The sequence below is a fragment of the Ictalurus furcatus genome, chromosome 16, assembly GCF_023375685.1.
Source record: "Ictalurus furcatus strain D&B chromosome 16, Billie_1.0, whole genome shotgun sequence".
In the NCBI taxonomy this organism is placed as follows: Eukaryota; Metazoa; Chordata; class Actinopteri; order Siluriformes; family Ictaluridae; genus Ictalurus; species Ictalurus furcatus.
The window spans coordinates 7,090,348-7,111,937 of record NC_071270.1 but is presented as its reverse complement, the minus strand read 5'-3'; the positions used below and the strand labels follow the sequence as shown (position 1 = coordinate 7,111,937).

The 21,590-nt window shown below is 39.9% G+C and overlaps 2 protein-coding genes across 6 annotated transcripts in view; one reads left to right on the top strand and one right to left on the bottom strand.

The window, feature by feature from the left end:
* Positions 1-284: 284 nt before the first annotated feature.
* Positions 285-13,832, top strand: hic2 (hypermethylated in cancer 2). 2 transcript variants are annotated; one of them, XM_053645703.1, is made up of 2 exons: positions 285-374; positions 5,952-13,832. In XM_053645703.1, exon 2 carries the CDS (start codon positions 5,981-5,983, stop codon positions 7,682-7,684), a length of 1,704 nt encoding a protein of 567 aa, XP_053501678.1. In that variant the 5' UTR covers positions 285-374; positions 5,952-5,980; the 3' UTR covers positions 7,685-13,832. The 2 variants fall into 2 exon arrangements, with proteins under 2 accessions (XP_053501678.1, XP_053501679.1); XM_053645704.1 differs by lacking the exon at positions 285-374 and adding an exon at positions 381-661.
* Positions 13,833-18,032: 4,200 nt separating this feature from the next.
* Positions 18,033-21,590, bottom strand: part of pi4kaa (phosphatidylinositol 4-kinase, catalytic, alpha a) — a 51,305-nt gene continuing 47,747 nt past the window's right edge. For all 4 annotated transcript variants that reach the window (XM_053644680.1, XM_053644682.1, XM_053644681.1 and 1 more), the window contains 2 exons: positions 20,588-20,671; positions 18,033-18,930 (listed from right to left, as the gene is read on the bottom strand). In XM_053644680.1, coding sequence (XP_053500655.1) covers positions 18,879-18,930; positions 20,588-20,671 — 136 coding nt within the window. In that variant the 3' untranslated portion in view covers positions 18,033-18,878. The remainder of the gene's footprint in view (positions 18,931-20,587; positions 20,672-21,590) is intronic.

The window sequence follows — 21,590 nt, the reverse complement described above, 5'->3', positions numbered from 1 at the left end:
GCCAGTTTAACAGGCCCCACCTTGATGTATAAGTGGTATATAAACATTGTATAGACTACACTTGGGCATTTTCCATGTTATTACTGCATTGTTTCTGGTCAGTGTATCGGAGGTGGGCAGCAGCGGCCCTGAAGGGTGAATGTGACTGAACCATAAAACCGAATATAACCGAATGCCTCGGGCACTGAAGCGAATTGGTTGCTCTCTCTATTTTCCCCTCCTCTCCCTTTCTCGCCCCCTCTTTCCCTGCCTTTATTCAAATTTGGGTCAGGGGTGAGGATTCTTCACGTCACAAGCTTGCAAGATGGCGCTCGCAGAGCTGTGAGATGAGAAAACAGGATGGCTGTGTGAAGAGCTTCGGTCGATTTATTAAGGTAAATTCTGCTGTCGTTAGTCTTTCTTTTGGTCGAAAGGCAGTAGGCTGTGAATGCGTTTTGTGCGTTTGGGTTCTTAAAAGAAAGCCTGATTATTGAAAGCATATCACGGTGTGTGTGAGTGTGTGAGAGAGAGACAGACAGACTCTGAGCGTGTGTGTGTGTGTGTGTGTGCGCGCGCGTGCCCACAGGGGCTTCTCTTGTTTAGTGCTTTACACCACAGCGCCAGTACAAGCTTGGCAAGCTAGGGGCAATGTGCTTCATTCACCGGATTTATTTGCTTTTAGGTAAGACACCCGTCCTTCATTCTAATAATAATAATAATAATAATAATAATAATAATAATAATGTGATAAGTCGCTGTGTTTGAAGCAGCGCGTCTTTTATTTGACTTTTATAATAGCAGTATGTTTGTGTGTGCTGTGTCGAAATCGCGATGTGTGTGTTTTACCGACGCTAAAAGACGTGTGTTGTTTTTCAGTAGTCCGAATGGGAGTGTGTGAATCCCAGGTAAAAGCTTGTTTTGCGGTAAATGTGAAACTGCGCGTGCGTTTTGCGTGTACTGTAGTTTGGGCTTTTTGCACGCGCTGCAGCAGCTCCCTGTGTCTGTTCAACAAATTCACACAAAAAAATCCAAACCAATATTTACAACAGTGTCTTGATGTACTTAGAAGAAGAAAACAACGTATTTCGCTTTCTCGAGCTGCTGCTGTTTGTTACTAGTAGCTAAGCCATTTATAACAAGAGATAAGCTAAGCGACGGATTGAGGCTTTTACAGCAACTTTGTTTTTGTGGCTTAGAATTTTACCTTCTCTCTGTCTCTCTCTCTGTCTCTCGCTGTCTCTCTCTGTCTCTCTGTTTGTCTCTCGCTGTCTCTCTCTCTGTGTGTGTGTGTGTCTCTATGTGTCTCTCTGTGTCTCTCTGTGTCCCACTGTCTCTGTCTCTCTGTGTCTCTCTCTCTGTCTCATTTTCTTTTCGTACTAAACTTGATTGGATTTCTGTGAAGCTTTCATCCCGTCTATTTTAATGACTGGGGGAGGGGGTGTTTTTACAGTGGTCTTTCTACATGGATCTACTGCACATCGTTAAGCTAAAAGTAGTCCTCATGTGGATGACAGTTCAGTTTCTCTGAATGAGAGCAATCCCAAGGGCTTTTTATGGCACCCATGCACTTACATTAATGTATAAGGTTTCCTACCAAAGAGCTGCACATATTGTGTCATATGTATAATGTGACAATAGATTGCACAATAAATGTTTGATTTCAAATAGAAGTCTAATTAAATGCAGTCCTTGAAGAAAATGGGATGCTGGACATTTATTTGTCAATAAGGTGTTTTATAATACAGCGAGGAACTGCAGGAACTGTGTTGTTTTAAGGCAGTGCCCTATGTCTGAAATCTTGCCCGGCATGCTGGGCATGTTTTGTGTGTTGTAGCATTTCAGCAGATTTGTGTGATACTGCATTGACACACTGTTTTAGGCATTTTTGCATTTTTATGTATGTATTTATTTTTGCTGCCCCATATCCCTAATTTTATCATGCAGTTAAAATACCTCAATGTTTCGTTTTGAGTCGTTATATTTGTCTGCTGTGGAAATGGATTTCTTTTGAAATTCTCACTTTTTTTTTCTTTGGCCATGATGGTGCAGTTGATAAACACTGTCACCATCAGCCAGCTTTTAAAGTGGAAAGAGCCACTTTGACTCAAGCGTTTAAGTTCCTTGCTAATCTCAGGCACACGTTTCAGAATGATAGCTGTATCACTCAGAGGACAAGGTAAACACAACCTGTAATTTCCGTCAGCTTGTGTGTGTATGTGTGTGTGTGTGTGTTTTTTTTTGTTTTGTTTTGTTTATTTTAAATTAGTTGACTTGATTCTTTGTCCAGAGACCCGCTGAGGCTATCATCATAGTCATCAATCAGGCTTACAACTGAGAAGCGTGTTTGTGACAACCTGTTGACCCAACATTCTGTAGGTTCTCTTCTGTATACCTGAGCGGAATTTACTGAACACTTCGAGACCCTTGTGATTAGGTTTGACAAAAACAAGGTTTGTCTCTCTCATAGGGAATGAAAATGGGTTTGGGCAGTGAAAGGAGGATGTCTTGCATTCTTGAGATAACATGCTCTTGGTTCTAACTGGCATTTTGATTAAATTGGTGTTCTTGAAAGTAAAGATGCTGTCTTTTAAATGCTTAACAGATCATTGAAATTATGTTTTTCTTTTGATGAGCCTAACACAATTTGAAGCTAGATGTCTGTGTTTTGTCAGGGTAGTTATAGCAGTTTGGGTCATGGTATGGAAACTTGTAGGATTGCTTGAAAATACATCATTCGTAGTAATATAGATCTTCCATATTTACCTTGTGATAGTAACTATATCAGCTGCATTTTTAGCCAACATAACCTTTCATGATCTTCTTAATCTTTGCGTAAATGTGTCTTATTGAACACAATAAAAACAGTCCCCAGGGGTTTGCGGCTTTGGATGAAGTTGTTTATGTGGGTAATCCCATGTTACATTTTGTCTACTACTTGGCTATTTTTTTTGTGCAGTTTTTTTTTCTTTTTTTGTAGTTTTTTTTCCCCTCCTATCTAGCAATCACTCTGATTAGACCAGTTGTTTCATCTCTGCCCTGGTGCAGGTCTGTTCATGGATAGGAATGTCTACAGAGCCGTAAAAAAAAAAAAGGGTCAGCAGCACCTTATCAATCTGTGTGTGAAAAAGATAAATTCTTACAGACTGCTTTGTATGTTTCCAAAGAACAGTGGTTGGTTTCAATCAGGATATATTTAACTAGCTGAGAGAAACAAATGGTCAGGTCTGACGTTATTAAACTTTTCACACTCTGGATGTGGTTGTGTTGCTCCATCATTAGGTATTTAAGGTCTTTTTATATTATTACTAATAACAAGGGTCTAACATATTGAATTCTTGGCTAGTTATGCGGGGGCAATATATTTTGTTGTGCGGGAGTAAATATATTGGTTGCATTTCTAGTCGGCATCATTTTTTCAGAAGAGCTGCACAAATGATTTGTAACCAACACAAAATTAAGTTCTCATGTTTGTGGCATCGGATGAAATTGTTTACAAGGCTAATCACATTTGTTGCCAGACAAGGTTACCCATGGTACAGCTGATCTTTTGGCTTTTTCTCCAAGTAACAATCTTGCTGATTAGGTCAGTTGTTTCATCTCTGTGTTAACGCAGGTCTGTTCATGGATAGGAATGTCTACCGAGCAATAAAAAGGGTCAGCAGCACCTTATCAACCCATGTACGCAATTCAGATAAATTCTTTTCTCTAATTACCTTTGCTTTTGAGTTATTTTCCTGCCAGTGGGTTTTCTTTTGTGGGCTGCAAGCTTGACGTGTTGTAGACATTTGGTCATACAGACATGGGGCGGTGGTGGTGGTGGTGTTATTTTGGTAATCCTTAAAGTGTGCTTTTTTTACTCCAGGCCTGAAAACTGTTTTTTGAGAAATGGTACCACTGACTAGATTTAGTGTGAGGGCTTTGATGGTGGTGGTAGGCTAACAGCACTTTTCCACCACACAGTACGGCTCGACTCGACTCTGCTCGCTTTTTGGGGATTTTCCACTGTGGATAGTACCTGGAACTGGGTACTTTTTTTTAGTACCACCTCGGTTTAGATTCCAAGCGAGCCGAGCCGATACTAAATGTGAGCCACGCACTGAGGGAGTAGGGAATTTTCCTTAATGAGTGGTTCTGTATTTTTCCTGAATAAATGTGTATCATTTAATACATACTTTGCCTATGGTGATATTCTATTAATTGAAAATTATGTATCATTTATCTCATTACAGATAAAATTACAACAAAGGTTTCTGTTTTAGATTTTTACATCGCGCTTGTTACCGATTTCCAAACAAGCATTTATCAAAGTCACTCTTGTCATGGATGAATCTAATCTAGCGCTACGTAGGATCTAAAATGCTGTTATTTTACATCCTTAATAGGGTCCATGTTCACTGAACAGGAAAGGCGTTTGGAATACGACCTGACCGTGTATTTATACAGGGCTTCGATAATGCAACATTATTCCTGTGTAAAGGCAAGTGGAAGACGGCACCCACGTTGAGGTGGCACAAAACTGCAGTGGAAAAGCAAGCTCAGAAAAGTAAAGTGAGCCGAGTTGGGCACAGGGCACAATCACATACACACACTACGGGCACTTTAGACATGCCAATTATGCATGTCTTTGGACTGGGGGAGGAAACCGGAGTACCCAGAGTAAACCCCCGCAGCACGGGGAGAACGTGCAAGCTCCGCACACAAAGGGCAGCAGTGGGAATCGAACCCCCAACACTGGAGGTGTGAGGCAAATGTGCTAACTGTGCACCCCCTTGTAGCTTTTTTTACCTCTGAATATACTTCTGTCCAGTGACTGCTTTCACTAGCTATAGAATAATCATACAATATGAAACAAAAATCAGGGCCCGCCTGATTGAATGTATGGCTTTTCATGCTCTTAAGCACAAGCTTTTGCTTTACATTCCATAAATTGTATAAATAGTAAAGCTATTTATAAGCCCATGTATGATCATGTTTTAGCCAAATTAGCCAAAAAGCACTCTGCATATGTGGAAACTACTAGATTGTTAAGTTGCAAATGCTATTTTAATAATATTTTTGGCTACTGCAAAGTTAATGAATGATAGTTTTATGTCTTAGGGATTATTAGAAAATGTGTAAAATAATTAAATAAATAATCTGAGTGTGGCTGTGTCCACACATTTGGTTGGTACTTAAGGGGCTTATGAATTTACTTACTTGACATATATACATATAGCATTTTAAGAGCTCTAGCAGAAGATTGACAAACATAGTTGATATAAGTTGGTCTAGTAATAATAATAAAACCTATTGATAAAGTATTGTGATATTCTGAAGATACCACAACCAATACCAGCACTCCTTGCTTAATGACTTAACCTTTATCTTGGGAATTGCAAAGATTCTGTTACAAGTCATGGCCTGCTTATCCAGTGAGGGACTACTGGCTGGCTTACCTGTTCCCACCACACCCTTGGTGTTCCCTCTGGCTCGAGTTTCATGTTGTCCTTCATGCAAGCCAGCCAGAAACATCCACTGGTCTCCTTTCCCCAACCCCCATCTTTCAACAAAGAGACTGACCCTGGAGGCTGGCATTAATGAGTGGTGGCAGGAACGTTAAGAAGGCTAAGACAAGAAAAATGTTGAATGTTACTTTTGCTTGCACCGCCTTATCTGCTTTGTTCTGGGACTGTTGTGTTCATATTTCTTTTTGTGTGAGGAAAAGGGAGTGAGTCCAAAGCAAAAATTAAATTTTCTACACATATAAACTGGAAGCAGGGTGTTTTGTGCTGTGCAGGTTTCTGCTTGAAAGTCTGTTATGGTTGTGGAATTTCTGGTAATTAGTTTTTTTTTCAGTTTAGATAAAATGGTGAGCTAATTAACATTGGAAAATATGTATTCAGAAAATTATTGTACATCTCAAAAGAATTGATCAGCATAGTCTTCTCTTTCAGTTTCTTTCTTGTTCTTGATCTTCATTTGTATCTTTACAGGTTTCTAGGTGCAGGAAAAAAAGCTGGAAATGGAACTGCCAAATCATGCCAAACAATTGCTGCTGCAGCTGAACCAACAAAGAGCCAAAGGTTATCTGTGTGATGTGATTATAGTTGTAGAAAATGCCCTCTTCCGGGCACACAAGAACATTCTGGCAGCCAGTAGTATCTACTTTAAGTCCCTCATCCTTCATGACAACTTAATTAACCTCGACACAGATATGGTCAACCCATCAATTTTTCGGCAGGTACTGGACTTTATTTACACTGGCAAGCTTTTGTCCTCGGATCAGGTCAGTGATCATAATTTTAATGCCCTCTTAACAGCTGCAAGCTACCTCCAACTCCATGACCTAGCTGCTCTCTGCAGAAAAAAGCTGAAACGCAATGGCAGATCTCTCCACAACAAAACCACAACTCCTACAAATGGAAGAACTTCTAGGAACCAAAGGCTGTCCTCCACACCTGTCACCCAAAACCAAATTTCAGGGTTTAAAGACAGTGAAAAATCAAAGAGACACGAGGAGCTACTCAAAGATGAGTTGTCAGAGGATGAGGTTTTTGTCAGGAATGCTCAGTGTGCAAACTCTGCCAACTCTCTCAGTCCCTCTACAAGTAAGAATGGGAGCAGTGGCCCCATTACCAGCAGTGGTGGCCTCTTGGAGCTTGGCCTGGACCTCTCTAAGAAAAGCCCTTCAGGAAGCACAGTCACTGAAGAAGTAAGTCCAAGCAGTATCCCACAAGAATCACCTCAGTCTGCCTCAGAATCCACAGCCAACAGTGCCTCGTTTGATGATCTCCCCACCAACCCACAGAGCCTCACCACTGGAGAGCCAATGGACATAGGCGAAGCAGAGGAATGTGACGAGAACCAGCATTTTCCAGACCCTGACCAACAAAAAAGCACCCGCCAGATATCACGATCCAGGCGACAAACCAAGGTTGAGGGCCACAAAGGTGAAGATATGGAAAGGTCCACTTTGCCCAATGGAGTTGCCAAGAGGCTAAATGTGGCTGGAGAAAGGCTCTCGGGTGGAGGAAATGTCAACTCCGATCTATCTTACCAGTGTAAGGATGAGGAAGAAGCACTGGAGAATGGCCAGGAGCAGAGTGAAGAAAGTGGCCAGAGTGAGAATGAAGGTGGACGCAACAGTGCCAACTACGTGTATCGGCAGGAAGGCTTTGAGCCTGCCCTTGGTGACAACCTTTATGTCTGTATTCCCTGTGGTAAAGGTTTCCCTAGCTCAGAGGAGCTAAATGCCCATGTGGAGACCCATACAGAGGAAGAGCTTTACATCAAAGAGGAGGAGGACGATGCCTATCCAAAGGAAGACGAGGCTGAAGCTGAGGACCTGTCATCTCAGACAGTCCAAGTGCATGGAGTAGATTCACGACGCTTTTGCTGTACAGTGTGCAATAAAAGCTACAAAGATCCTGCCACTCTGCGGCAGCATGAGAAGACGCACTGGCTTACACGGCCTTTTCCTTGCAACATCTGCGGCAAGATGTTTACGCAGCGTGGCACCATGACACGACACATGCGCAGCCACCTTGGTCTGAAGCCCTTTGCCTGTGAGGAGTGCGGCATGCGTTTCACACGCCAATACCGTCTCACAGAGCACATGCGGGTACACTCTGGGGAAAAGCCCTATGAATGTCAGCTTTGTGGGGGCAAGTTCACCCAACAGCGTAACCTCATCAGCCATCTTCGAATGCATACCTCCCCATCATAAGCCAAAGACACTTTGAATGGAATACCTTGAGCGCAAAAAAAGATTTCAGTACAGTTCACACCTGTATTCTGTAAAGATGATGGCTATGAGTGGGCGATCCGATGGAGGATTCACTCTCTGCTTTAGTGACTGGAGTAGTAGTTCAAAATATTAAGCCCCAAAAGACTAACCATTTCAAACATTTTTTTCCCCCGTTTTTTCCTCAATGCTACGAATGTATGCCTCGGGCACTGATGCTGTTTCAAAATTTCTTGGGCTCTCCAGATCACTTCAGACCAGCCTATGCATTGGTTTCATTATTTGTTTCACTAGCTGTTGTCCCCAAGTATACAATTTCACTTCCTTTCGTCCTTAAAGCAAGGGCAGGAGTCAAGAGAATGGACCACAGAATGTGTAAAACATGGTTTTTACACATCAAATTGATTAACTAATAATTGCTAAACTTATTTTTTCAGTTCAAAGGAAGATTGAAATATATGATCCTTTAGAAATGTTTATGGTGTTATATAAAAGCTTTGTGCATATGACCAAACACATTCACAAGCTTTAGTCTGTACCGTATGCCCATTGCCTAGTTCTAGCCCTTGAAGGGGAGCAGGGTTCAAAAAAGCATTCATACCATATCACACAGTTTCTCAGTTTAATTCAGCTTTAGATTTAATTTAGCTGTAGATTGTACTTGTTACATGATATACACAGACATGCTGGAGCTTTTTTCTAGCCCTCATGATGGTCCATCGGTTGGTTAGCCAACTAACCAGTTGTGGCAAAAAGTGGCCTGAAAAATGGGCGTAGATGGATGTACCTTGTTGGGCTCCTTCTGTGCCTGGGCATGGGCAAATGGGGGTATAGAAAAGAGTGGTTCTGAGTGTTCTTTTAAGCTCTAATGTTTACTCATATAATATATAGGGGTTTACTCTCAAGACGAAAAGCCAAAAGTAATGGTACTTGTTTTAGATAACTTATTGTTATGCTTCACTGAATGTTTAAACAGGAAGTTCTTTTGATATTTCTTTGGGGTGGGGTGATTTGGGTGATGGGTAGGATTTGTTTTATTGAATTTTGAATGTCAATTCTGTCGGTACTGTTATTCAGTTTTGTTTAAGGTTTTTCCTTCACTAAAAACCTATTTTATAGTCTTGTCACATTGCTACCTCTTAATTCTTAAGAACAGTACATTCATTGATGGAAAAAGGGGGGTGTAGATGTAGCTTGCCCCCACAAGGTTGTATAAAGTTTGATGAGGTTTTCAGAATGGTCTTAACTTGCCCAGCTTTCAACAAAGGTTTGATGATTGCCTTTTTTTTTTTTTTTTAAACATATTTAACATTGTAGAACTAGAACTTAGCTTGTTGGATGCATGTATTTAAGTTTTATGTTAAAGAAATCCAAAGAGAAAACTAGTTCTGAGGAAAATAATGGCTTACGAACAAACTTTTTCTGTAGAATGTCACTACCAAAGTTTTTAGATTAAATGCAGAAAATAACATTTCAGGAGAAAAAATATTATTATTATTTTTAACTTTTAGCTCTCAGTAAAGAGGAATGATGTGGGAATGTTAGTTTATACTGGACATTGTACTAAAAACCAATGAACAACTTTTGTAAAACTTCTGCTGATTGGTGGGCTGGCAGTTGTTCAGTTTTGAAGTTTAGTTTCTCAAGCTGGTTTGTCATTACTTTTGTCTTCAGACGAACTTTATTGAAGGACTTCAGAAGGACTAAATTATTTTAGTTCAGACCAAAAAAAATGAAAGAAGACAAAATGAGCAGAGACACGATGTTTGTGTTACATGACCACCATTTTGGAGAAGTTCATTCAATGAGGAATCAATACACTGGATGGCCTCTACAGTCTTTTGCTCTTGGGCTTTTTTTAGGCTTACACAGAAACTGATGCCATTTAGTCAGTTCAAAGTATTGTATAACTCCTTTGCATTATTCAGAGAATGACAAGTTATTCCAAAACTTTACTGTAGTCTTAGGTTACTGACTTTGGGGTCAGTGTTACATTATCAGTTCAGACACTGGTAGGAGTATTCATATTTTACTGTTGAACATTTTGATGCCTTCTATTTACAGATTTTGTTCATTTATAGCAAGTTCCAGTGTATTACATTCCATGTGTAACTTTTACCCTTCTCAATGCAAATTCTAATGGCATTCCTTTTTTTGGTTTAATTTGTTCTGGTTCTTAATCCAAAGCCCAGTGCAAGTGCTTACTAATGACATTAGGTGCAGCTTGTGTCAGATATTCTAGAATAATGTACACTGACTTCCTTTTTCCTGAAATTTTGTTAGAATCCATCTTTCCAGAGACTTAATACAAACGCATCACAGTTCTTACACTGTAGAAACGTCCAGGTTGTTATCATTATTTTATATTTTGGACTAAGCAGTTAGGGAGATGATGAGCAGTGTCAAATTCTCAGGCCATTTGTTAGTCTGTAGCCCTGTTCCATTTGCTAATATCTTGAATCATGTTCGCTACTCTCAGTCCAAAATAAAAATGATAAATTTAATGGTTTATTCTCAAGGTTAAAGTTGGTTTTATTAAGGAAAATTTAGTCATATTGATTGGGCAGCTCATGTTTGGAGTGCTCTCTGGTGTTGAAGTACATGTATCAGCTCAGGGAGACTTTGTGTCCTCCTTGTCACTTCCATATACCAGACAGAATTCCAGGAAAAAGTTGCCATTTGTTCTCTTGTGTACATATCAGCACTTAACCAGTACACCAGTGTCCTAGAAGAGACGTGTTGCATGGCTGAAGTATTCAGAGCTACAGTATAGCTGAAAGAGCATGAAAAGGATGGAAAAGTTTCAAACTGTGACAATAATGTTTCTACTTCAGACTTCAGGGATAGTTCTACATATTTTGGAAATGTGGAACTTTCGACTACATTTGTAAGACTGTGTCAATACTGTGTCAATTTCTGTATTTTAATGATGAAAAACACTAGTTTCCTACAAAATAGATTTTAAGAGTGTTCCCATTTCAAATGATGCTTTCGGAAAAAAATGAAAAAAAAAAAATGGAAAGAAAAGAAAAAGAAAAAAGCCAGAGATGTACATGAAAGTTTTACTTTTAAGTTTCAGAGTGTTTTAGAACTTAAAAAAAAAAATATTAAGCGTAAAGTGTATAAACAAATAAGATAAAGCTCATACCCAAAATTTCAGACTCTTTTTCTAAACCAAAGCACATACTGAATGATTGACAGCTTGTCTGATGTATTGATTCTTGTGTATATCTCACTGTTTACATAAACATTTAGTCTCCGACCTCAGGAGAGGAGAGGCCAGTTTGAGCATGCTTCTTTTGTAGAGGTGTCTTAAATTGAAAAAAAAAAGATGATTTGTGAAAATGCCTACATATTTCCCCCTAAACAGGTCCCTATATGGCATGGATGTAATGTGCTATGGGAGAGGTAGGTCTGTGTGTGTGTGCGTGCTCTTAATGTATTATCATCCGGTTATTTTTGTTATTCTGCTGCTTTCAAATGTCTACATGTAATGAATGAATAGAAGCTACACAAACATGACTTACCTCAGACCATGTAGGATTTTTTAATTTTTAATTTTGGGTATGAGAAGGGTCTCACCATCTCTTCTTTAATCTGTTGTTTATTTTCTAATGATTACTCTTTTTGTTTTCTGAGCCATTTGTTGAAAGAACCATTAAAGAAGCAGCTTCCTTCTGACTGGCCTCTCCTCTGAATCACATTGGTGCAAACACTTATTGACAGTGTTCAAATTTTTTTTTTACTTTTTTTTTTTTTAAACAAAGGTCTATTGTCAGTGATGAATGTATTTATTTTTGATCCTGTATCACTTTTGTTAAAATTTCACTTTGTGTGAGACAAGGTGCTTTCAGGGTCTTAATTGTATTGCTTAAAATGACAAAACAAATCCCACATGGATGTAGGTGTGAGGAATGTATGTGGTCCCATGAAGTGTTCCTGTTCTAGGCTGGATTGGATCCATTCTGATCCTTCTCTCACTCAAAGCATGCGTGTTCTCTGGATCATGTGTTCTTTTTTTCCTGTACTAAAGACTTGAAGGCTGTGGTTTTCTTGTTTGTTTGTTTGTTTGTTTTTTAAACATATTCCCTATCTGTTTGCTTCTGTCTGTTGATACAATATGGGACTTTTATTAATTGTGTAACAAGCACTCTTGTTGTGTTTGTGTTCTTTACTGAAAGCAGTGGTGTTGTCACGCTATCATGGTTCAAGGCTCATACTGGATTCTATTTCCTTTATTTCTTTGGAGGTTGTCAAGGGGGTGTCCTATTTACATATGACCAACAAAGCCAAAGCTTTTGTAAGAATGAACTCTCTTCTGCTCACCTTCACCTCCCAAGTCTGTCAAAAAAGCAAGTGGCATGCAGACATATTGTGTGGTTAGAGATGGAATATAAGCTTTATAAAATGCACTTTGCGATTTGACAGCAAGGTCTTTTTAAGAATGACCTTTTAAACGAATCTAGAGAACTTGCTCAGTTATCTTAATGATCACTTGATCAATATTTTGAGACTGAAGAAGATTGATCTTTGATTTGCTGCTATGATTTGTAGCCTGTTGCAACAGCGCTATGTATTTCCTGTGTAGTATTGTCAAGTCTCACACTGCTAAATGTTAACCAACCACTTGGACCTCAATTTACCAAACCGACCCCTAAACCAAAGCCAGCTTTAAAAGCCTCTGCATTTTCCATGTACTTTTTACTTGTGGCCATATTGCACCTAATACTGTGTTCCTGCTGCCTATATGACCATTCAGTCAGCCTGTTTTCACTGTCTTCTAGCCAATCTCTGCCCATTCCAGTGTCTTTTATGTCTCTTTTATAGACATCATTCTGAATCTATAAATCTGTATATTTTAAGGATTTGTTTACCTCAGAAGGATACGTTTCAGTTTCAAATATTTGTTGAATTACTGTTTTTATTACAGTCATTTCAGCCTTGAACATGGTTTGCCGACAACACCATGGTTTCACGTTTCAGTTCCTCAGAGATCTTGTATTCAGGGCCGAGCTACGTGAAGCTTGCAGCTCGATTTGTGTTATGCGGACACAATACAATGTACAGAGGTGATCTCATCTCCTTGCGGTCTTAATGTACAGCTATGAGAAGTCATTTTAGAATCATTAAAATCTTGATCAAAATACCTATACTTTGTGCCCAGTTTTCTTTCTTTACAAATAGTTGTGGGTGTGTTTTTGTGATGCTTCTTTCCCCATCCAGGTCTGTATCATAAGGGAAGTCTTGTCCCAACGGTTCAGAGTCTGTTACGCTGTAGAGTGTGGCTCGAGCTGGCAGTTTGGGGGGTCACCGGTGATTGATGATGAACGGGTGAGAGGGAAGCTGCCTCAAACCAGTCATGGCACAGACCTCCGTCTGCCATCTGGGAGCCCCTCTTCAAGCTTCACCTATGAAGGGGGCCAACACTTCATTGCGCTCCATAGCTTCATTCTTAGCGTGCGCCATTTTCTTCCATCCTCTGCGGCCCAGTTAGGCCAGCCCTCTCCTTTTGTCTCCCCTCTCGAGCTTGCCAGTGTGTGTCAAGAGGCCAGCGAGCACCTCCCTACCCCAGGGGAATAGAGGGTTGGCATTTTTATGGCCCTTGTGTGTCTGATTCCATGGGGCCATTTAGCTCCGCCTCGAGTGGTGTCACATGCCAAATGACCCTGAATGGGGTCAGTTTCAGGCACAATGACTAGTATGTTGATGCTGCGTCCCCCTCCCCACTCTCCTCCCATCTGCTAAGTATAGATTAACTATAGTCACATCTGCGAGGGGGGCCAAATCACATGCAGATCTTGCAAGAAGCTACTGAATGCATGAAAGGCAATTCAGTTGTCAGATGCCCTTGATGACGATGATTTTTGTGTTTTTTTTTTTCTTCTTTTCCAAATGTGGCATCTGCTGCCTAATGCAAATTTGCCCTACACATCTGAAAACAACCAAGCTTGCCAGGTGCCATGGCTGATGACTTGACATTTGTGTGTGTGGGGGGGGGGGGGGGGGCACCATAATTTATCTATTTAATTTTCATTTCCTGATGCTTGGAACTTTGACTTACACACAGTCATACATTTCTTTTTGAACCTTTCTAAGCTTTCATAAAAAATGTGATTTTGTTTTTCTGTTAAAAACAAGCAGTGTTTCACCAGGTGTCTGCTACATCAGTACAGCAGCTGCTTCTCAAACACTGGATTAATTCAAAAAAAAGGGGGGGGGGGTTTCAACATGCGAGTCTGTCCTGCAGCATTGAAGCTATTCTTTTCTTTCATCCCTTCTGCGCTGGGCTGAATGTGTAACGGTCCAGTCTGCCCATGCTGACTGCCACAGCCTAAAAGAAATGGCACTACAGGTGGCTGGCACAAGGAGGGTGCACATTTAGCATATTGAGCCTTTCACATGGAACAGTACAGCAGCTCTGTCACAGAGAAAGTGAGGGAGAGAGAGCCTGCCCTCCTCCCTCCTCCATTTGCCCTGTGCCATGGCACTATAGAAAAGCAAGCTTTGGGACTAGGCATAATGGGCTTCTTTTCTGGAGCTGAAGGGACTGGGCAACAAAAGACCAGGCTAAAAAAAAGAAGAAAAAAATTCAAAGTAAAACCTGACATCTGTTTTTTTTTGTTTTGTTTTGTTTTGTTTTTTCACCCTATCTTTTTCTCTGCCACACATTTCTAGATGGCATTGCTAGACATGGCAATGAAAAGAGAATTGTTCATAGGAAGAATATTTTTCAGTGGCTAGCTGATGATCAGCTGAGCTGTACATTTGGAGTGAATCTCTTCATGTCAGTTACAGTATAACGCTTTGCTGTATCTAAAATAAAAATAACTACTAAAGGTGTTGGGTAAGAAGTGATGCCATTTTTTTATTCCTTAATTTGGTACTCAGGTTGATGCTCTTTCTGTGCATGTATCAGCATATTTCAAAACAGAGTGTATGCAGTGTAGCGGTAATAAGCAGACACTCCTGGTACAATTTTTTTTAAATTAAAGGCTGTCAACTGTATTTGATTATCCATAATGGGTCACTGAGACCAAGATGCAGGGTGTATGCAGATTTAGAGTGGGTTCAACGGAAAAAAAAAAAAAAAACAACCTCGACACCCACATGCATAAATACACCAGTGCTGCATCCAAATTCAGTATCCCCTTTAAGCCCATTCATCACTGTCAGCTTGTATTAGCCCCATGTGTGTGTGAGAGAGCAGGGTATGCTAGAAAAACTGTGCCACCCCAAGGCTTTGGTTTTCCTTTTTCAAGACCTCCATAGCTGCTTCATTTAACAATACTGGAAAATGCTATTAAAAAAAAAAAAAAAAAAAAAAAAACATAACTAGAACTTGTTCTGATCACCTTTATCCTTAATCATAATATCCATAGTCTCATTAGTCCTGAGAAGAGTAGCAGGTACTTCAAATGCATTTCATTTGCATAATTATTAGGCTGCTTTTTCAATTTATTTAAAAAAAAAACATTCTGATGAAACTATTTTTGACAAAGTGATTTTACATCAAACTCACTTCTAGTTAAAACATTTAGCAAACCACAGACGTCCATGCGATATGTGATCATATATCCAGCGAATAAACTTATATGAACGGTATCCCAGGATGAAACTAACATTTACGCTTCGTTACGGCCATTACTCGGGTTTTGAGTGAGCTTTTGCATACAGTTCTCACCCTTATAATGGATTTACAATGTAGAAAACGCATTTTATTTTATTTTTTTAAATAAAGAAGTTAATGTACTATGTGGGGGGGGGGGGGGGGGGCATGGCTGCCTAGTGGTTAGCACACCTGCCTCGCACCCCTGGGGCTGGGGGGGCCCGAATCCCGCCCACACCCTGCACATGCGGCACTTGCAGTTTCCATAAAGAATGTCAACTTGGACCTGATATGCTGTGTCCGTGGAAAGTTCAAGAATAAAAGGCTCTATAGCTTCAATAAATTTCCTGAATTATTATGTACAGTGAATAGATGGATTATGTTCATAACATAAATCTGTGCTGAGAGGGTCCATGAAATTTATTTTACAGTTAATAGGGATACTAAGGTGCAAGAACAGCACATTTTGAATTCTTCATAGTTGTGGTGTCACTGCCATTAACGTACCACAGGGTAAGGTAATACACCAGCTAGCTCCCACTTCATTAATGTGTTTGCTAACACAGTTGGATCAATAACAATGGGAGTAGAGCTGTTCTTTTTAGAAAGCATTTAGATCAGTTACTGCCACAAGCTGGTCATTAATTATTGTTACTGTGTTATTAATCTAAGTTATATCTATGTTGCCCACTTTTAGGTGCCTTGGAGGGTTAGGGGCCTTGTCTTTAGGAGGGTCTGTCTGCAGCCTGCAGGTTTGGGCATGTCTTTCAGCCTAAATCCAGGCTTCAAGGCCTCAGATATCCTGCCAGATTTCTTATTAGCTAGCCAGCTAGAATTAAAAGGGAAGGAAGTGTAAAACTGTGAACCGTGTAAATTGTAAATAAACAGAAGCAATATTAAAGCTAGATGGCATTGCTGTGTGATGAAAAAAAGGATTGACAAAATACAATGGGTATTTTATAACATTGGTAATAAAGGGGTAAAATGGTAGCTCAGTTATGCTATGGGACATTCTGCTGGCAAAGTTAAGGGTCACAGCAAGTCAATACAAAGTTCTTCTGACTAATCACCTTTATCATATGATGCAACATTTTTATCCTGATGGGAGTGGTCTCTTCCAGTATGACAATGTCCCACCCACATGACATGCGAGTTGAATGGTTTAATGAGTATGAAAATGATGTAAATCATGTGCTTATGGCCTTCACGGTCACCAGATCTGAACCCAGATGAACACCTAAGAGAGAGTTTGGAGTGAATCGTTATCCAGTGTGCTCTACTATCAAAACACCAATTGAAAGAATATATCTTTTGGAAGAATGGTGTTCATCCCTCCATTACAGTACAGTACTTGTCAAGATGCAGTGAAGCTGTTGTAGTAACTCAGGGTGGCCCAATGGTTTCCTCTGCAGAGCTGCATAAACATTGCTGGCCCCATGATAATATGATGACTGTGTGGTTGGGGAGGGGATGTTTTCTGAAAATTGCTTGCTGCGAATGAATGGGCATGTTTGGGGGGGGGGGGGGGGTTGACAGTAGCAATACCAATTACTGCTGCACACACACTCTGAACACACCCACCCCCTCTTTCGTACCAAGGGAGTCAGTTACCATGGCAATGCTGTATTTGGCCTAATGTATGGATGGACGTGGAATTCCAAGAGAGAGTGTGGGCTTCTGGAGAACGAACTGATACTCTCACATTCTGCTCCCTTATTCTTACAATGCTGAGCTGGAACAACTGCTCTGTGTGTCTGTGTGTGTGTGTGTGTGAGAGAGAGAGAGAGAGAGAGAGAGAGAGAGATGGTTCAAGGACAAAGGGAAGGATAGGGAAAGAACAGAACAGAGAAGGTGATATGTGGAGATACCGACTGCTGGAGGTGAATTAATGAGATCTCCTGTATTTCTACATGGAAGCTCTATAGAAGTGGAAGCTCTCCATGGATCACCACAGTGTTTCTGTGCCACGCTACAACCTCTTAATTAAATATTAATGAAAGCGAGACTCAGGGTGGCCAAACAGCCATCCCTGACCAAATAGACATCCAGATATCTTGCATTCTTTCTTTCAAATTCATTATGGTGATGCTGTATACATCATCCAAATACGGTGCATTGGCTTAGTTTATATCAGAAATGTAAATGTACTGACTATATATTTTTATACAGAAAGGGTAATGAGTAAACTACCTTAAAAAAAAAATAATAAAAAAGACACCACACACACACTATTTTTTAAAACCATTTGTATTGTTGGACATGGGAGCATATTAAATTTCAATTGAAACACACCATCATTCTACTTCAGGGGATCAAACAATCAGCAAATCCCTGTTTTCCACACCCATGCAGCCTGTGTAAAGCCAGCTACGATTGTGACAGTAGAGCACTAGTCTATTGAGCTCACCACAAAAGAGCTTACCATCACGGCTCCACTTTTCCAACCAGCATCTACCGATACTCCAGTAATATGGGGGTTATTGCACAGCTGTATAAATAAAACGCACCAAAGGAACAAAGCTCGACTTGATGGATACAGAACGAGATAATCTATTAATGCGCTAATGGGAACATTAAGGCTAAAATAAAACAAAGTTCTAGATCATCGTTCAGGCTACTGACCGTTATGTCATACATGTATCTCAGACTTTATTTATATGTATTTTTATATATATATATATATATATATATATATATATATATATATATATATATATATATATACATACATACACACACACACACACACGAAACAGGGTTCACCTTTACATTCCATATACTACAATAGTTCTCTGGATAATGTCTCTTAAAACAAAATCATTTAACAGATGAACGATTCCTCCGCACAGCGCAATGAATAAATTCTTTGAAATAAAACTTTAAATAAAAAGTGAAGCCAATTGTTTACCATAAGCATAAGAGCTGAAATGTGAAATCTGAGAAAAGATCCTTTTAGCGAGTGAACGCATTACCAAAAAGACTATTCAAGTACATGCAAAAGCACTCCAATTCTACACGTCTTCAAACCAGTGGTTTGATCGGAATAATAATTAAACATCCAGTGCACATCGTATTTAAAACATGACACATTACAGACATATTGCGCAATAGCGGATTGTTGCAGGAGCGCACGAGCAATTACAGTACTATTTGGGTAAAGGTGACAAAGATAGCTTCGCTGGTAGTAAACAAACCATACCCAGTCCCGCAGATTAGAAATGCTGTAAACATTCAAAGTGGAATGTTAAGGGGTATGGATCTATTACGGTGTACATCTTAAAGGGAGATTAAAACGGACTCATTGCACATACAGCATTTTGTACAGCAGATGACTACAGAGCAGCTCTGCAGGAAACAACTGACCTACGACTAACACACTGCCATTACCTTCACTGTGATGGGGCTAAGGATTATATAAAGTGCTTGTCTTTACATATATACATATATATATATATATATATATATATATATATGGACATTTTGTCTGATATGGCCACTGATGCCAGAGAAAGGGGGACAGCTAAGAGGCATACATAATTATGGACTGAAGGAGGATGAAGTGTAGTGACATCAGTATGGGATCTGGTTTTGGTAATACTGTAGCATGTCATAGGTTTTACTCCTGCAACACAGAAAAGTGCGCCATTAGTCAAACTATACAGTATCTCACAAAAGTGAGTACACCAGTCACATTTTTGTAAATATTTGATTATATCTTTTCATGTGACAACACTGAAGAAATGACACTTTGCTACAATGTAAAGTAGTGGGTGTACAGCTTGTATAACAGTGTAAATTTGCTGTCCCCTCAAAATAACTCAACACACAGCCATTAATGTGTAAACCACTGGCAACAAAAGTGAGTACACCCCTAAGTGAAAATGTCCAAATTGGGCCCAAAGTGTCAATATTTTGTGTGGCCACCATTATTTTCCAGCACTGCCTTAACCCTCTTGGTCATGGAGTTCACCAGAGCTTTACAGGTTGCCACTGGAGTCCTCTTCCACGCCTCCACGACGACATCACTGGTGGATGTTAGAGACCTTGTGCTCCTCCACCTTCTGTTTGAGGATGCCCCACAGATGCTCAATAGGGTTTAGGTCTGGAGACATGCTTGGCCAGTCCATCACCTTCACCCTCAGCTTCTTTAGCAAGGCAGTGGTCGTCTTGGAGGTGTGTTTGGGGTCATTATCATTCTGGAATACATGGTGGGATCATGCTCTGCTTCAGTATGTCACATGTTGGCATTCATGGCTTGTCTTCAGCAAACTGTTTGTGGGCTTTCTTGTGCATCATCTTTAGAAGAGGCTTCCTTCTGGGACGACAGCCATGCAGACCAATTTGATGCAGTGTGCGGTGTATGGTCTGAGCACTGACAGGCTGACCCCCCACCCCTTCAACTTCTGCAGCAATGCTGGCAGCACTCATACGTCTATTTCCCAAAGACAACCTCTGGATATGACGCTGAGCACGTGCACCCAACATATTTTGGTCGACCATGGCGAGGCCTGTTCTGAGTGGAACCTGTCCTGTTAAACCACTGTGTGGTCTTGGCCATCGTGCTGCAGCTCAGTGTCAGGGTCTTGGCAATCTTCTTATAGCCTAGGCCATCTTTATGTAGAGCAACAATTCTTTTTTTCAGATCCTCAGAGAGTTCTTTGCCATGAGGTGCCATGTTGAACTTCCTGTGACCAGTATGAGGGAGTGTGAGAGCGATGACACCAAATTTAACACACCTGCTCCCCATTCACACCTGAGACCTTGTAACACTAACAAGTCACATGACACCGGGGAGGTAAAATGGCTAATTGGGCCCATTTTGGACATTTTCACTTAGGGGTGTACTCACTTTTGTTGCCAGCGGTTTAGACATTAATGGCTGGGTGTTGAGTTATTTTGAGGGGACAGCAAATTTACACTGTTACACAAGCTGTACACTCACTACTTTACATTGTAGCAAAGTGTCATTTCTTCAGTGTTGTCACATGAAAAGATATAATCAAATATTTACAAAAATGTGACTGGTGTACTCACTTTTGTGAGATACTGTATATGGCAAACATGAACGTGGCTATCAACTACAGCCACTAAAATGGATTATTATTGTTGTTCTCATTGATGTACAATCAAATAAATCTTTTTAAAAAGTTTTATATGCTGACAAATTGGTTTAATGATTTACTGACCATGAATTAAAATGATTTTTTCAAAAATAAAAATAGATAAATAAATTAATAATAATAATAATAATAATAATAATAATAATAATGAGCTTGTACCTGCTGCTGAGGAAGCAACGCTCGATGACTTTAATCATAAATGCCGCAGCATCCTTTTCACTCATGTTTGGATTGAACCTTTGCCTATAATACACAAACAACAATACATTTTTAAACATTTATTTAGACATTAATAAGAGCACTGGCTTATTGCAGTTTATGTTCAAAACTCATCCTTGTATCAGTGGATAATCTCACTAAGTCTGCGCTAAACAGAAAGGTTAGCTGGCAAAAGGAATAACCGGCCAATCAACAATCAGAGTTTGGACAAACGTTTGTGAGATTGGTGTGTGATAAATGCTCGTCGTCAAGCTAATCAAACAGCTGGCTGGATATTTCTCCGTGCCGTCAATTTGGGATGGCAGTTATAACCTTCAACTTGCGACTTGGATAAGCAAGTTACAAGCCATTGATTAGGTAAGCCTGAACAAAGTGTTCGAAAGAGAGCTGCAATATTTGCTGTTGAAATAAATGTATATGTATAATAAATGTATAAACGTATATTTCAATTAAATCTCAAACATGTTACTTGGTGAAATGAATAGACTTTTGACTGTAAGTGCAATAAGTGTTGCTTAGCTTTCTTTCACAAAAATGGTAAAGATATTGGTCAAAAACATAAAATAACTGAAACTTTCCTTTGAATAATTTCAAACCCCCCAGCTACTACTACCCACGGGAACCCAGACAGCACCTAAGCCCTCTGAAAACCTAGCGAAAACCCTGCATACTGAAAATCCTTTCCAGGCATTCCTGCATGAGGACATGCTACATATCCAAAAAGCATTTTTCTTCACAGCTTGAGTGTTGGCACCAAAAGAATATAACAAAAGACTAAAAATGGAGGTACCTAGCGCATACCATTTTGCAAACCTGTGTGCATAATAGTGATGTATGGAATTGTAATCATGAGACTCAAGTATTTGGGCCAATTGTGAAAATGCCCCAAGTACTGTTTGCCTTTACTCTTCTAGACCTTATGTTGCAATGATTTATAATCTCT